The sequence below is a fragment of the Colossoma macropomum genome, unplaced genomic scaffold (genome assembly GCF_904425465.1).
Source record: "Colossoma macropomum unplaced genomic scaffold, Colossoma_macropomum, whole genome shotgun sequence".
In the NCBI taxonomy this organism is placed as follows: Eukaryota; Metazoa; Chordata; class Actinopteri; order Characiformes; family Serrasalmidae; genus Colossoma; species Colossoma macropomum.
Genome location: NW_023494803.1, coordinates 21,277,544 through 21,293,731, shown reverse-complemented (window position 1 = coordinate 21,293,731; position 16,188 = coordinate 21,277,544). Strand labels below are relative to the sequence as shown.

Genomic DNA, 16,188 nt, shown 5'->3' with positions numbered 1-16,188 from the left:
TCTTCTTAGTCAGGTTAACTTGGTGATTACATTCAGACTGCTACATTATGGATTCATGAAAGGAAGTCCAGTGCAGTCAGTGGCAGGCCTGTCAAAATATTTCAAAATCATACATTAGTAGAAATTAATTGCCATACAAATAGTAACAGCTTGAGCTCAACATTACATGTTGTTGCTCTTTTATTTACATGCATTTGCCTCAGCCCAACTGATGAAAATGCAACCACTTCACATTTTTGTGATATAAGCACATGATTGTGAAAGCTAAGAACTGGGGTAAATAATTGCTATCATCTTAAATAATTGTGATTACCTCAAATAATTGCAATCAGGTGATTATGTAATAACTGTGAAAGGCATCTGGTTGAGTCATGTGTCTTCAGTGTCAGAATGATATCTGGATAGGGTTTATCCGAATAAATATAAATGCATGTCACAAATAAATTTAAATCTGATCAGTCAAACCATTTCAGGATTTTAGCCAGATGGTATACAAGTGTAAATGCATCAGTCTCTCCAAGCCACAATGCTGCAGCAAAACCTCACCCTGCTGCTCTGCATATGGGGAAGAGACCAAACCCATATGAATTGCTGCCATTTAACAGGGTCGTCGCTTCTCCCAGTTCAGTAGCCTTCGTCGGCCTGTGCACCAGTGTCACTGTCTTGATAAAATACATTGTTATAATGCTTGTGGTCTATGATCACGATGGCTAATACACATGGCTTCTTGTAAACATTGACTGTCAGTTTAAAAAACTGAGCAAAGTGAATAGTGCCATGCAGAATGCTGAGTTTTGAGGCAACATCCTTGTTTTGAACAGAACAAGAAAAACTAACAACGCAGGCAATTTGCTGCCATTCTATGAGCTAAATTGGATATTGACTACCAGGTGTAAATGATTGTGGTTAAAAATCTTATCAGGTTACAGCCCATGTACAAGTTTCTTGAAAGAACCAGGTGTAAGCGGGATCTCTATTGCATTCAACTGATCTGGATCCCACTGAGAACTTCTTCACATGCCACGTGCCTTCATGTGCAATGTCGGCACTGCAGCCACAAACATGTTTGCTCTGCTTGCTTGATTGAGCGCTTGGCAGCTCCCCGCCCCAGGGAGTGTTGACAGACTCCTGCAGCTTCAGCATGGCAGCCGCTGCCCCCAGATCTGGCCCTACCAGAGCGCCGCTGACCACCGCCAGCTGCCAGTGCCGCGTCATCCGGGCACTGTTGCTCTTTTTGCGGTGGGAACATTGATTCTCTTTATGAGGCGCAAAAAAATGCGTGTTGGCGTTTCCGCACGTCTGGGCCTCCTATGGAAATACGGTCACTGCGACTGTCCTCACACTGTCCACACTCACTCACACTGCCTGGAAGCAAAGTCAAGCGCCACGTCGAGCGGCCGGCCGGAGGGGGAAAGAGTGGGAGAATTATGCTCCTTCCTGTCAGCTGCTGCTGTGTGGGAGCAAAAAGAGGAAGAGGAGGAAGAAAAGAAGTCTCAGTCAGTGTCGGGGATCGATTAGCATTTGGAGAAACCCGGGCCAGAAACCTCCCAAGCAGTCGTCGTTTAAAAGCAGCCATGCCGCAACACGGCTTCAATCAATAGCGGCATTATGTGAGAGACGGCTGCAGGATTCCCGGTGTGCTTTTTATCTCTGTCTCTGCCTTTTTTAGAAAAAAGAAAACTAACTCTGAAGGTTTTCGCCTTGACGAAACTCGGCCCAAGCTCGATTTCCCTCGATCCCAGCGCTCCCATGAAAGATGACTGATAGTGCCTTTGTTTGTTCGCATATCTCTCCCAAAGCAAAGAGGCAAGAATGTCAAAGTCATTTTTTTTAAAACTAATCGCTTTATGTTTGGGCCAACTTTTCCTCCACATAGACTGAAAAAAGGCTGTCTTTTTGAAGTGGATGAGTCCCCTTGGTGAGAGCTGATATAAATAGTACTCAGCATGCTTTAGTGCTGGTGAACGCAGAGACTTTTGTCTCGAACAATACGCCAGCAGCTTTGCGCTTTGACTAAAGGCGGCACGCACAATACTGCTATATGTAGCCCTTCCTAATCCAGTCTACAAAAAACAAGCTTGCGGAAAGGGAAAAGAGGACCAACATGTACTGTATCTGCGGAGGGGGAAGATGGTTTGGTATGAGTAAGCTCCCATATGTCCTCAGTGGCTGACCAACAGATGCCCCTCCTCCTCTCCCCATCTTTTCCCTTTGCCGGTCTGTCTGCAGTCACTTCAGGCCGTTGGAATGAGTGTCATGATGGCGTGTTTCTGGACACCCGGCTCCGTTTGGGTCTGGGTGTTGTGCTTGGACACGGCCTGTGTCGGGGTGTTTTGCTTGCTCTTCGCTCCACGCCAGATTAAATAGAGGGGCCTTCTCGGAGCCCAGCGCTATTCAGCAGTCTGTGTAGTGTGTGTGTCTCTTGTATGTTTATGTATTTGTACTCCATAAACAAACTGTTGACACTTGTCGCCATTTAGAGTGCATTCATAACAAAACCATCATACTAGCTAAAGCTCTGTAGCTGCAGTAAACGAAAATGGTCAAATAGCTCAAACCTGTCATCATTAGCGTAGGCAGTAGACCCAAAGAAAACAGCCATAAAGTTGCAGTTACTCAGTGCCCCAAAGTAACATACTGGTGATCCATGTTTAAGCAGTGTTTTGAATAAAAAAGCTGTTGTTAAGGAACCGTCCATGGCAAAATGTACTCATTATACTGCAGCGCATAGGTACATTTTTCACATAGATTTTTAAAGTACTCCTAAATTCATGATTTAAATCATAAAAAGTAATCTGTGTTAATTACAAAATTGATAAATATTTTGGTTATCATTGTTATGCTCAGGAAACTATTGCTAAGAATGGCATATGAGCGTCCCTAAACCTTAACAATGAATAAGAATGCCAAGATTTCCAAATATCACGATTAGGCAATTTGTAAATGCCCTCTTGCTCCCTGGTTTCCAAAGTCTGTCCCTCCCCCCAATAAATGTTAAACCATAAATTGAACATCACTCACTTGAACAAAAGGTGCTGATTATGCCAGGCTATTAACTTAACACCTTGGAGAACAGATTAGATCCTGTTTTCTTGTTAATCCAATACCGGTCACTCAACTTCACTCAACAGTTTTTACCCTTGCAGTTTTCACCCTCTAAGCTTGTGTAAATGATACATTAATGAGTTGGAATTGAAGCCATGTTATGGTATTTGACACTGTAGTGCAGCAAGCATGACTTAGCTAATGACTCTAACAAAGGTTTACTCCCTCAGATTTGAGTCCTTATCCTCTAAACTTGCATTATTGGAGCTTCAGTGAGCTGGAATCAAACCTGTTCTGTGGTGTACCTGCTACTAGGACAGCACTACTCATATTTTACTGTTTTTTAGAAAGATATGGAACATAAATATGATACCCTGGGAATTTTAGATACCGCTATTATGTATCTATTTTTCTGACTGCTAACTGCATAATCCAAACATTTCAAACATTAACTGTTTTGGATGGAAGGGCTGGGAGTTGATCCCAAAAAGAGTTGATTCCTTGATTCCAGGCATTCAGGAATCGAGATTTGACTTCAAAGCTTTAGACTCGATTCCAAACAGACATTCAAGTGAGCCTGCACCTGTGTGCACAGAGTGTGAGAAATTCTACTGTCACTGTCTAGACCAGCATTTTTTAAACTGAGTCGTGCACCAAATTTGGTAGCAGATATGTTTGTGCTGGGTTGCTACATAACGGGGAATGTGTGTGTAATGTGTGGTGAGTTTAATTCCTTTTTAGAATCCAGATCTTTAAAAATTCAGTTAAAAAACAGATAATTTTTTTGACAAGTTTTATGTACATTTTAATACTGTCTTTTATGTCAGGTCCGAAGCTGATAGATGATGCTGCATAAAATTTTAAACAAAGGCAGTAAGATATGTGCAGATGCATTAATAAGCAGACTGACCAATCAGAGCTGTGTTTTAAAAAAAATATGGTTCTACAAGGGTTTTTTAGTAAAGACAATGCTTCTATATAGAGCCATGATTACTCAAAGAACCCTTTGTATGATTAAAGCTGATTATTATGAATGATGTGCTGTAGATGGTTCTATATAGAACCCCTTTCAAATGGTTCAATATAGAACCATCTACAGCACATTCTCCTTCAATCTGAAGAGCCCTTTCACGATGCAAAAAAACCCTTTAATCATGCAGAGTTCTTTTTCTTTACTAAAGAACGCTTGAAGAAGCATCTTTTTTTAAGTGTGTAGTTCATTTGTTTGATTAATGTGTTGAATCGGCTCTTGGACTTTAATCCATTGATTACTATAACATGGAATCAGAACTGGAGTTGACTTCAGAATTTGTGGAATTGAGCAGCCCTATTGGACGGGGATGGATTTAAACTTTTTCTTTACGTACAAAATAAGCTGCTACGTAGTGCCCCACAAATTGCTTTTATTGTTAAAGTAATGTGAAAGCCAAAGGGACACTTTCAATGTGAAGTTGTGAACTCTGTGCTCGACACAAATACCAATCTATATAATCATAGTCAGCCATCCAAAAGTAGTTAACCATTTTAAAAACAATTTTGAGTGCACTGGTCTTTAAACCCTCTTTAAACTACTGTTCTGGAATGAAACAGATGAGTTTGAGTGTAGATCCCTCAATATCTTCTTTGCAAGCAAAGTCAAGCTTGGAGATCCTCTCCCACTTAACAGAGTGTGAATAAGATATGATTCATTGTCCAAATGTAGAACATATGGACTTGCAGGTTCATGTTGGAAGATCTGGCTTATATTTAACCACGAGTCTTGAAATTCACTTCCTTAAAAACAGAATGGTCACTGTGGTGGCAAACTAGTGAGTGCAGGAGTGTGTGCGTGTGTGTGTGTGTGTGTGTGTGTGTGTGTGTGTGTGTGTGTGTGTGTGTGTGTGTGAGTGGAGCAGTCTTGTGACAGAGGAAGTCTCTTGAGAGGCTCTTGTCACTGGCTCCTGTTTGTCCATGAGTGAACATGTACACACAAACTTAGTCACACACACACACACATGCATGCACACAAATAAACAAGCCCAGCTGGACTTCGGAAGAAGCACAAGCTGCCCCGTGCTGCCTAATCCAGTGTGTGGGAAATCAACCAAGTTGCGTTCCCTTATTCACTCCACGTTCCTTCACCTTAAGCGCTGCCCTCTGTACTGTCCATGTGGAAATTTGTTTGTAAATAAAAAATTGAAATATGCGTCTGTGATGCACGCCATCATAATTTGTGTTCCGTCCTTCAGCCCCCTCCTCTGGGGTAGAGCCCACCTCAGCCTAATGTCCATCATGTGGAAGGTCAGCTGACTGCTCACGCAGCATCCACTGCTGACCCGCTGACTCTGAGGCCTGCTCTAGCACAGTGCGGGCCTTTGTCCAGTGTGTGCAACATCTGTTCTCACACCCGGCACCACATATTCAACCCGCACGCACGCGCACAGCCTGGCAGTTCACTGTGCTCCACTGCCATCAGTGTAGATGTGAGCTGCAGAGGTCAGCAGAGGAAAAGATTAGAGCGTCTGCTGAGGGGACAAGTTCACTGTCAGCTAGGTGGACAGTGGCTAAAACTGCAGTTTTGAATTGATAATTTTTTCGAAGTTTCTTCATAATTAAATCATTATGGATAAGAAAGTCATTGACAGTGGTTTGATGTGAAACTATTCATTCATTCCAGACAAACTTGCAGAATTAGAATTCTGCACAGTGGCAATGATAGGAACCAGACGTCTGAAGCGATTACTGCCTCTAAATGTTACCTGACAAAATTATTCCATTAAATGGTTATTAATTCATTTCTTGATCCCTGAGACATTATGGCTGTTTTCAGATTTTAAATGTAAAATGTATTTTTATAAGGCAGCGTGAGGCAAAATAGTACCAGATTTACCTCTATTTTAACATTATCAGCGTTACATACAATACTCAGAAGACACATGTAGGTTCACTGGTGGTTTTGGTGAGCAGATGAAATGGCTTTATTTCTGTGACCCCTGGTTTCTGTTACCACTATTGCAAAGAGTTGTAAGTTTATCTACAGTGAATCATTTCATATCAAACCATTCTGAATTATCTTATTTGCCTATCAATGATTGAATTATGCAGAATTTTTAAGGAGTAGAAGCATTAAAGGGATCCTCCAATTCTTCAAAATTTTAGTATAATTCAATTCTTGGGAAATAATCAGTCTTTTGAGAAAATGTTCGGCCAACTTATATATTTCTTTATATTTTCTCAAATGTTTTCAATCAGCCAACAAATTTTTGATGTCTGAAGTATGCTTTTTTAGTATTGCACTAAAGCTACATGACTAATGTTGCTAACAGTTAATAGAAGCTTAAACCCCACAAGTTATCATCATGCATCACAGAATCACCTCAAACAGCCCTGAGCTGTTAAGCGATCTCAAATATCAGCAGCAGCAGCCACTTAAAAGTGAAGTTTTGTATATTGTGACATTTCTCTATGAATTTTATAGTTATAACTTTCATAGCAGGTGAAAGACTTGTTTACTGCTGCAATTCTCCACAGGTGCTCATAAAGCACCTTCAGGCCTTGTGATGTCCTCTCTTTGTTTACTCCAGTTCTCCACTTCAGCTGCGCGCAGCCACTGAGCTTCATTGTGTCACATTTCCCCCTCCCTAAACGGAGCCAATTTCACCCCTTCAAATTGGATTACTTGAACCAGCATCGTGAAATCATGCCAAGCGGTGAACTCATGCTCTACATGGTACAGTCCGGCCTCGTTAGCGGAAAGAAGGACAGCCTGTGTCTTCCGACTTGCTGATAAGAAGATGGGAAATACCGTCACAACTAGCACTCCCAGTACAGAGATCGTGAGATAGCAGAAGAAATATGGTGTGCATCAAACGCCTGTATTCAGCAGAAATAAATCTTGAGATGTATCTGATATATCCCATGTGTAGGAAAATAAACTGTTTCCCTCATGTGTCTATCTTGAGTCTTGTGCTCTGAGCTAGTCCTCGTGGTTTGACCAAAAGCATACATTTTAAAGCAGTAAAATGACTAAAATGCACAGTAAAAAAAATAAATAAAAAACACTTTAGCATAGTAGTCCAGCATCACCTAAGTGTTCTGAATTTCTGGAGTACAAATATAGGTTTGAAATATCGACCGATATTTGAAATATCTGTCAAATCTGAACATCTGTCCAATGCTGATAATGTTCTAAGCAATTATTGCCAAACTGCCAAAAATTATACTGTCCTTAAAAGTGTACTATATTCTTATTTAACTAACACCTTGGCCATCTTGTAGGATTTCCAAAAACATTCCCACCACCAAAGATGTGGAGCCACTGCTGGAGATTGACGGAGACATCCGCAGTTTTGAGGTGTTCCTGTCCTCTCGAACTCCTGTGCTCACAGCTCATGATGTAGAGATGTTCCTGCCCTGCACTGTCAACTTGGACCCCAAACTTCGTGAGATCATTGCAGGTACACATACACACACAAAAAGATACAGCTCGGTAAAAAGCCACGTAACATTGTATTTGGATGGTCCACTGTAGATTAATTTGTCACTGGATTTCATTCAACAAAATACTTACATACATCACCTTAACATTTGTCTTACCCTGAAACCTGTGACTCTTAACCTTAAACTCAAGTCAAAAACCTAAACCTAACACCAACATTGCAGATAATCAGCTAATTTGCATCAGATGGAGTGTTTACAGTTCAAGCATATTTAGAGGACTAGTCAAATAAATTGAGGATTGACCAGGATTGGCCAGAGTGCACGCTTGTAGCTTGGCAGTTCACTGAGCTCCACGGTCATCAGTGTTGTGTTGAGCTGCAGCTGTGTTGAGGTCAGCAGAGGAAAAGATCAGCGTGTCTGCTGAGGGAACACATCCACTGGTGGCTGTAACAGTGTAAAGTAGAAACATTAAAAGGATCTACCAATTTTATTCAAAGTTTCAGCATAATACACTCGTTGAGAAGTAAACAGTCGAGCAGAGTGTTTTGAGAAGAATGATCCACTCGAATTTCAAGTGAAAATAGGCCAGAAAGCAAAGATAGCCATTTTGTTTGTTACCCAAACAACCAGAGAAGCTACTCATGTCCTCTAAGTCTTTCAAATATAATGCTAAAATGATGTTAAATCTGTAAAAACTCCACCAATCAGCATATTCCTTGCCTAAGTCATCCTACACAGAACTTACACTATATTACTATGTTAACCTAATCTTTAATGATCCTCCATGTTGTGTCCATGAGTTGTATTAAGAGCTCAGGCTAGCACTGTAAACGATTCCTACATTCAGCCCTGACTGAGAAACAAGGGCTCTATTATACTCACCTCAGGATGTGAAACATCATTCAAAATTGCCTCCTTATTTCTGAGTCACTCTGGCTATTTCTTTCCATGGGCAGAAACGTATGATTACTGCGCGCAGAAAATAAGTGTTGTCGGACTTTTTGGCATGTAGTACTGGTAATCTGCTGAATCTTTTGGGAGAAGTCTGTTTGGTCATCACTGTTTGTTGTTTTGAGAACCAACCCACAGAGATTTTTTTTCTCTTCGTTCTCACATAGGACTTACTAAAAATGCTGTGCGTCGTTTGGCTAAAGTCAACTGTGAGTGGGAGGATGTGAATGCGCTTTAAGTGCAGGCCGAGATTATAATCTTATATCAGAAATGACATTCCTCTCTCTCGCTTACTCTTTTGCTCTTTCTCCCTCTCTTACTCGCCCTCCTCTCTCTCTCTCTCAGACGTGCGTGATGCCCGTGAGCAGATGCACATCGGAGGAGTGAGCTATCCCACGCTCCCCTTGCAGGAGGCTCCGGTGCGGACACACTCAGTGTTTGGTCAGGCCCCTACAGCATGCTCTCCCACCACCTCCTTCCCCGCACAACCCCACAGCAGCTACTTCAGCGGCCTCACCGGCCCACAGCACCCTTTCTACAACCGGGTGAGACAAGATGGATTCACTGAGTCATATTTGCTCATTCAGTGACCTACGGGATCGAGCCAGAAAAAGATCCTAGCATCACTGTCATAAGAAAACTTTACACCATGTGAATGAGAACAAAATGAAGATCAAGTGTTTTTAAGATAACAGACGTTAAGAACATCTTTTTCTTTTCCTGTAAACGTACCCTTTCTGAGATGCTACTTTTTTCATGGCAGGTTTTCTTATGACAGTGATGATAGACGTTTGCTTCTGGAAGCTGAAAACTGTCAGCTTTGACTCCTTTACAGTTTATTTTTATTTCCGTTCTGTTGTGAGGTTAAGTTTTCAGAGACTGTCACATTTTGGGTTTGTAGCTGCCATATTGAGTATCTTATTTGTAGCCCATCCTCATCCAGTCCTCATTCATTCATGGCATGAACATTCTCCCTCTCTTTCCTCCACCTCCATAGCCATATTTCCCTCAACATGTTTATCACCTGCCCCGACATTATCCCGGCAACCCCCTCCATGCCCCCTCCCGCCCACCCTCCAAACTGGCCTTCCATAAGGACCTCAGCTCTGGACTAGTAAGTACACAGATAACCCTAGCGCTATATTAGTACATACAACAACAAAGCACTTCAGACTACGTGCCAAGTTCTTTAGTGTAGATCAGTGGTTCCTGCGGACATCATTCACATCATGCACACTTTTTATCCATTTGCACCAAATCTGACTAAACACATCAGGTAACTTTCAAGATCTTGTTGAAGTCAGTCAGGTGTAGGGGATTTGGCCAGAGTAGGGTAGGGGATTTGGCCAGAGTGCCACTACACTGGATTATTGTTTCTGTCAAAAAAAAACATCTCTCCACTTTTTCGCTTTTTATTTTTCAACACAGCAGTTGTCCTTTACATTATGAGGAACTTTCAAGATGGATGGAATATAGAAATAGTCCACCATTACTAGGAACAAAAAAATATCTTCACATTAACAATAAAAAAATTGACCTTGTCCTATAAAATTACCATTTTGGAGATGCTTGGGTTTTTTGGACAGCAACTATATGTAGGTGACTATTCATAGTATTCGATTATGTCATTAAGAAGACTACGTCGCCATGTTGGTAGGCAAGCTGTAACTCTGACTGTGCTCTGATGAGCTCATCTCTGTTACTGCAGTTACAACCCTGCAGGTGGATAAAGACCAAGCAAAATGGACCAGAATGATCAAAAAAGTAAAAGAGGTAAAGATATGTAGACGCTTTAGATACAGTCTCCAGAAAATGCTATGAGGATAAGTTTAGCTAGATTGGTGGACTGGATCCATATAACCTGCATTTCTCTATAGAGTTCAGAACATTTCAGTGCGTGATATTTTATAAAAACTAATAAAAGTGGCTACCAAAACTGCCAAAGCTCTTAAATAATAAACTCATACACATATATTAAGCTCGTCAGCTTCTTATTTGAATTTCATGTTCCACCTTAAATGGTGCTGTAGTTAAACTGAGGCACCTTAAACATAGAACAAATTTTAAAAGTTGGCAAATACGAAGCCAAAATCAGCTTAACTCAATATATACACTAATTTACTTCAAAAATGCACCCTAAATCAACAAATACCTCCAACTTTCACTTGGAGATGTTTAATAAATTCCAAACCACATACTTCTGTACTTCACCTATTACACTAATGAGTGCCCTTCTGATGGTATATGCGCTGTTTTTAACATACTGTTTAGTGTGCTAGTATGCAGTTTGGGACATGAAAATAATAACGCAGCAGGAAATTTCAGCCATTTAGATTTTAGCTTTCATTTGTTATCGCCACGGCAACAAATCAAATAAAATCAAGTCAATACACTCAAACACTGGTTAAATACTCTATTTTTAAAAATGAGATTAAAAAATTCTGCCTTTGCTGGATCGGTTATAGCTTTATCTCATTACAAACCGCGTGATTGTGATGTCACACTGTCACACTTTGCCATTATTCAATCACTTATATTGTATCTCTTAGTTTTGCTCATGCAGTTTCATAAAAACACACATGCAAGTGATATGCGCTGTAGCCTAAATCACATTGAACATGTTCATACAACACCTTGTTTTGATTGAAGTTTTGATGTGTTTCTGATGGGTTGGCTTGCTTTTCTGGATAGTTGGTTAGCTAAAAGTCACTTGAAGCCACTTTTCCTTTATGTTTTCATTTTTTGGGGAATAAACATGATGGAGCGCCAGCGGCTGTACACTTAAACAGAAGCTTGCTAGCTGGTTGGCTAACATCTAGCTACTTTTGCTTTACTGAAAAGGTGCGAATGCCTCCAAGAGGAAGGGATTTAGCATTAATATAGCAGATTACTATATTACAAAAATAATGCTATGTAAGTCAAAGGATATAAATCACATGTAAAGTGTAACATAAGCTAGTTGATTGAAGATACTGAAGAGTGAGGCCTTGTTTTACTTTCTCTCTACACTGTTGTGACATAAACTTTCTGCTTAACAACTTATTCTGTGACAGATTTTATGGAGGTAGCGAGGTGGCATTTAGCAGAGATGCTAGTGCGTTTCGAGCCCATCTACACCCACATTATGCATCAAGTGTTCTCTGCCCTTACATTATGTGCACACTTCTAAATATCCCTGTGCCTGTATGCTAACTGTGTTCTTCTAGGCTTTCTCTCCTCTTTTCATCCTATGGTTCTCCTTCACCCATATTTTGCCCTGTTTCCTCATCAGGGCATTATCAGAGAAGATGCCTTTGAGAGATTCCCCTCCCCCTCTGTGGTATCCTATGAGTGTGACTCTCTTGAGTCTCTGTGTGTCACTCTCTTTATGTGAGAGAGAATAGATCTCTTAGGTTGTGCGTCATTTTGCAGTCAGCAGTGTAACCAAATAAGCAACTTTGGATGGAGGCTGGTTTTGTTTATGGGGAAAAAATTAATGGCATTTTTGAAGATACCCCATCACACTCTGTGGTAAACAAAAATGTTCCAAAATTAATATGTTTTTTCTACGTACATTTTCCCCCCAAATATCTCTGGGTCCTCGGAAATACATATTTCTGAAGTCAATTCAGTGCGCTGGAATGTTAGCTTGCATGTATTATGTTTGTAGAATCATTCCTGTTTCAACAACTTAATAACATAATACATTGTCGCTGTCTAAAAAAAAAACATGTATCTTCAAAATAGTTACTTTACAGGAGAAAAAACCTTTTGTAAGTCTATAAATAGATGTTTTATTCCAAGTCATTTTTGGGAATTTCTATTGGTTCAGCTGCTGTGTTGAAATGGTGTAGAAAAAGATTGACAAAACTGGAGATGCATGTTTTTCTTTGGACAGCGACAAAATATTTGGGGGGGGAAATATTGTCCTTGGATCTCGTTATTTAACCACAGAGAACAGTAGAGATGGTTTTCAAAAATGACATTCATTTTTTCCTAGAAAAAAACAGCTTAGACTCATCTAGATCCTGAGGGCAAACTACAAAATGACGATACGCTCTAAGATATCTGAGCATCCATGTGCTCATGCACCACAACTGCTGCTCACACACAGTTTCTGATACAATGATAGCGCTACTAGCATGCCAATTGAGTCTTTTATGAGAGGCCATCGAAATGGCTGTTACACCCCAGTCCATGTTGCTCAGTCTCTTCTGTATTGTTCAGCTTGAGTGCTGTGTTCAGTCAGCCTGTAGGTCGATGAGCTTCGTTTTCTATCTGAAAGTGTACTAACTTTCCACTGCTTGACTGTAGCATTGTTGCTGTGTTGCATTTTGACTTTCTGCACAACTGAGTGAGAAGTATACAAAGTCACATGATCAGCATTACATAGAAAAGGGAATGGATCAGATGGAAAAACCCATTTGTGCAAGTAGCTCATGTCACCCTTTAGTAGCCCAGCCCTGCTGATCAATCGTAGCTCCTAGATGAGCTTCTTTAGTGATTTTAAAAGAGTTTGCATTCTGTCATGCCTGCTTTGTTTTTAGTGTCTTTCTGGTTCTGATGGTGGTTCGTTGTTACAGTGGTAGTTGGGTAAAATTTTCAATTGTACAATTTTATCCTTACCCAAGGTATTTATTAACAAAGATATGTTTGGTGTCCGGAGGTTACTTCTAGGAGCTAGGAGGCATCTTGAATTTTGAGTTTTGTCTATACCACGGCCATTATTTGCTGGTTAGATTAGTCTTGTAGGTTCAGTGCAAAACTAAAGAAAATAATGCTTTACTGTAGGGCAGTTTTCATAAAGCTACATGACACCTTCATAATCCTTTCATGACAGCTGGTATAAATCTATATGAACATCTAGAAAGACCTATTTCAAAAAGCGTCAGTTGTCATAACACTATCTGCGCTGAAATGACATCAAAATTGACTAAAGCAGCCTTAATGACATTTAATGTGTATTAGAATAAGCCGTAAAAATGTTAGTGTAGGTTTGTTGTCAGTTGTCATAAAGACTTATTCAGGTGTCATGTATATGCTGTCCTTTCATTAATGTGTTACTGAAAAAACTTGACAACACTCATCGTTGATGATCAACCTTGGGGTAAGTTGAAAATTATGTTTATTAGATTTTTGGCAGAACTATCCATTTAAAAAGCTGCTACTACAGATGGCTGGGTGGCTCAATCACTGGGATTTAAGTCCATGTCTTTTAGGTTTGAGTGCACAAATGTAGCGCTTTTAGTCTCCAAAGCGAAACAGTTTACCCTGCTCAGACCTCTGCTTCTTCCTCCCCACCACCGACTGCAGTTACACCCTTAACCCCCCGCTCTTCCCTTGTCTTCACACCCTGGCTGGGGTGCTTCTAAAGTGCATCTTCTGCTTCACACTGCAAGGAAAGAGTAGAAACATGCATGTTGTGTCTCTCTTTCTTTCTCTGTGTTTTATATGTTATGTGCTTTCTCCATTTTCGTTTTGATTTTGGCTTTGCCTGTTCATATAAAACAGTCAAGAACAATTTTGTTGACCGAATCACTGTAATGAAGGTACAGCATTGCAGGTGGGATGCTTTGAAAGAGCTGTGTTTCTGTGAATGCACTCAGGGATGGAACTTCAGATTGTTAGATATCAGCCAGCAGTGTAACAATCCTGAAATTTCTCTGAGCCCAGCGAAAGGTCGGCTTTGAAGGCCTGTTAGGTCATTCCAAGCCAACTCACCTAGAGCCTGGCAGGTCACATCACGGATTCAATTTACAACTTTCTGGAGAAAGCTGTAAATTTCAGAACTGAAAAACTATTAGGGGCAAAGTTTTGAAATTTCTGCTTGAGTTTTTCTTAGAAAATCATATTGTGACCTACCAGGCCTTCGGTAAGCTGACATGGGATGACCCTTCTGTTGGAATTAACATACAATTAAAAAAAAAACTTGAACCTGCATTTCTATCATAGTCTATACATGTTTCAAGCTATATAGGGTTTTCTGTGTTACAGACTCCAGGATTACAGAAATGGTCCTCGAAACCTAAACCTCCTTAAAGATCTGTCTGAACTAGTTCTAACTACCTTAATTCCTAACTGAATCCTTTAGTCCTCCGTGAATTAGGAACTTCCTAGAAGTGTTTTGTATTGCAATTTATAATGCTGACATTAAAGGGTAAAGGAGTTTCTCAGTTTGAAAATTTGCTTACAGGATGAGCAAATTTATTTCCATCCCTGTGTTTATCTTTTGTCCTAAGCGGTTGGAGTCCCCTTGTGTCCTTGTGATTCATGATGATTGAAGCAGGTTGCTTAATGATCTGTCCTGTCCTGCTCTAACCCCTCTCCTCTCCTCTCATTACTCCCAAACAGACAAAGTCTCAGCCCCCCAGAGTAAAGCAGGTATATGCTCCTAATCCTTCGACCTCTCCTCATTTTTCCTTGAATGTCTTACTTTTTATATAGGCACACCTCATTTAGACCATAGAAGGCCATGTCTGAGATTGTGAATCAAATATTTTGTTATTACATAGCAATGGTTCTCAGCTGTAGTTCTTGAGGACATTATTCACAATTTCCAATTTTCCAGCCTGACAATTGGGATAAAGATCAGGTCAATTTGTGAAAACACAAAATGTGGAATAGGGCACCATTTCAAAACCGTAGCGTGACATATTAGGTCCATGATATCAGAATGGCCTTTTAAAATGTTTTAATTATTGTATTCATATGTTTTGAGTACACTTCATTTTTGTGAGTTTTGCAGTAGAACATTGTATTGCCTAGAAATAGGCTGCATATGGTAGTTGCTACTGGACGCAAAGCTTTCACTTCTCACACCATTGACCTTTACCATATATCTTATTCCTCATTCAGCCTTGCCAGGAAGAGTTCTAGTTATTGGAAGGGATTTCCCCAGACAACATGCTTTCATTATCTGTTCCCAGAACAATGCTAGTGGCCTTGTTTTGACACATTTTCACTGTTATTTTCAATGTGCATGAGGAGCTTTAGATCGCTTGTTTCTGCCCTAAATTTGGCTCTGATTTCCCAGCTGCAATGATCTTTATTGAGGAGTGAAAGGGGAGATTAAAATTGTAGGCCCCTTAGGTAAGCAGACTGGCTCAGTGTAATTTAGCTGACATCAAGAAGATGAATAAATTTGATTGGCTGTCTCCATTCAGATATCACGACACCTTCCCACTATAATAACTAATACAGTGTATAAAATAATATATTTGTTATAGTGAAGGCCAGCATTCTGAGTTTTTAGTCCTATAACTATAAACATTTTTAAGAGCAGTTTACCAGCAGATGTTGTGTTTTTGTTTTTTTTCTTTTTCTGGACATGCTTACTGTGGACCAAAAAAGAGTAACACTTACAAAACCTGAGTGCTCCTGGTGAAGACAGCTGATGTTAAATGCTGGTGTTTTGTGAATCATCTCTCATGGAATGTCTCGCTTTATTAGCAATGATCCATTAAACACTCTTGGCATCACTCATCTCTTTGGCTACCCAAGACAGCAAGTGTGTATGAAAATGCAGCCAGTTTGATCCAGTTGAGGATGCTGGCACTGGTCTCCACTGTACAAAGGGCTTTATGAAGGATATATACTTAGCAGGCTTTGCTGAAATAGAAGTGAAATTTGGCATCATGCTAAGAGCAGTTCTTTCAACGTTGAGTGTAGCTGTAATTTGTTTAAGCCTTAGCATTAGAGCTAGAAGTAAAGTTTAAATGTTCTTTAAGTCCTCAGAAGAAAGATTAAGTTTGAGACTTCATAGGCACTGAAGGTTTTACTTGTAAAAGAGGCACA

General features: G+C 40.2%; 1 protein-coding gene across 5 annotated transcripts in view; it reads left to right on the top strand.

Annotated features, from left to right (window-relative positions):
- The window catches only part of kidins220a (kinase D-interacting substrate 220a), a 75,718-nt gene that overhangs the window by 44,695 nt on the left and 14,835 nt on the right, over positions 1-16,188 (top strand). For 2 of the 5 annotated variants that reach the window (XM_036593083.1, XM_036593084.1), the window contains exons 23-26: positions 7,303-7,481; positions 8,761-8,960; positions 9,413-9,529; positions 14,746-14,775. In XM_036593083.1, the coding sequence (XP_036448976.1) occupies positions 7,303-7,481; positions 8,761-8,960; positions 9,413-9,529; positions 14,746-14,775 (526 nt within the window). Of the gene's footprint in view, positions 1-7,302; positions 7,482-8,760; positions 8,961-9,412; positions 9,530-11,686; positions 11,735-14,745; positions 14,776-16,188 lie in introns of all 5 variants that reach the window. The other 3 variants (XM_036593087.1, XM_036593086.1, XM_036593085.1) reach the window with 3 other exon arrangements.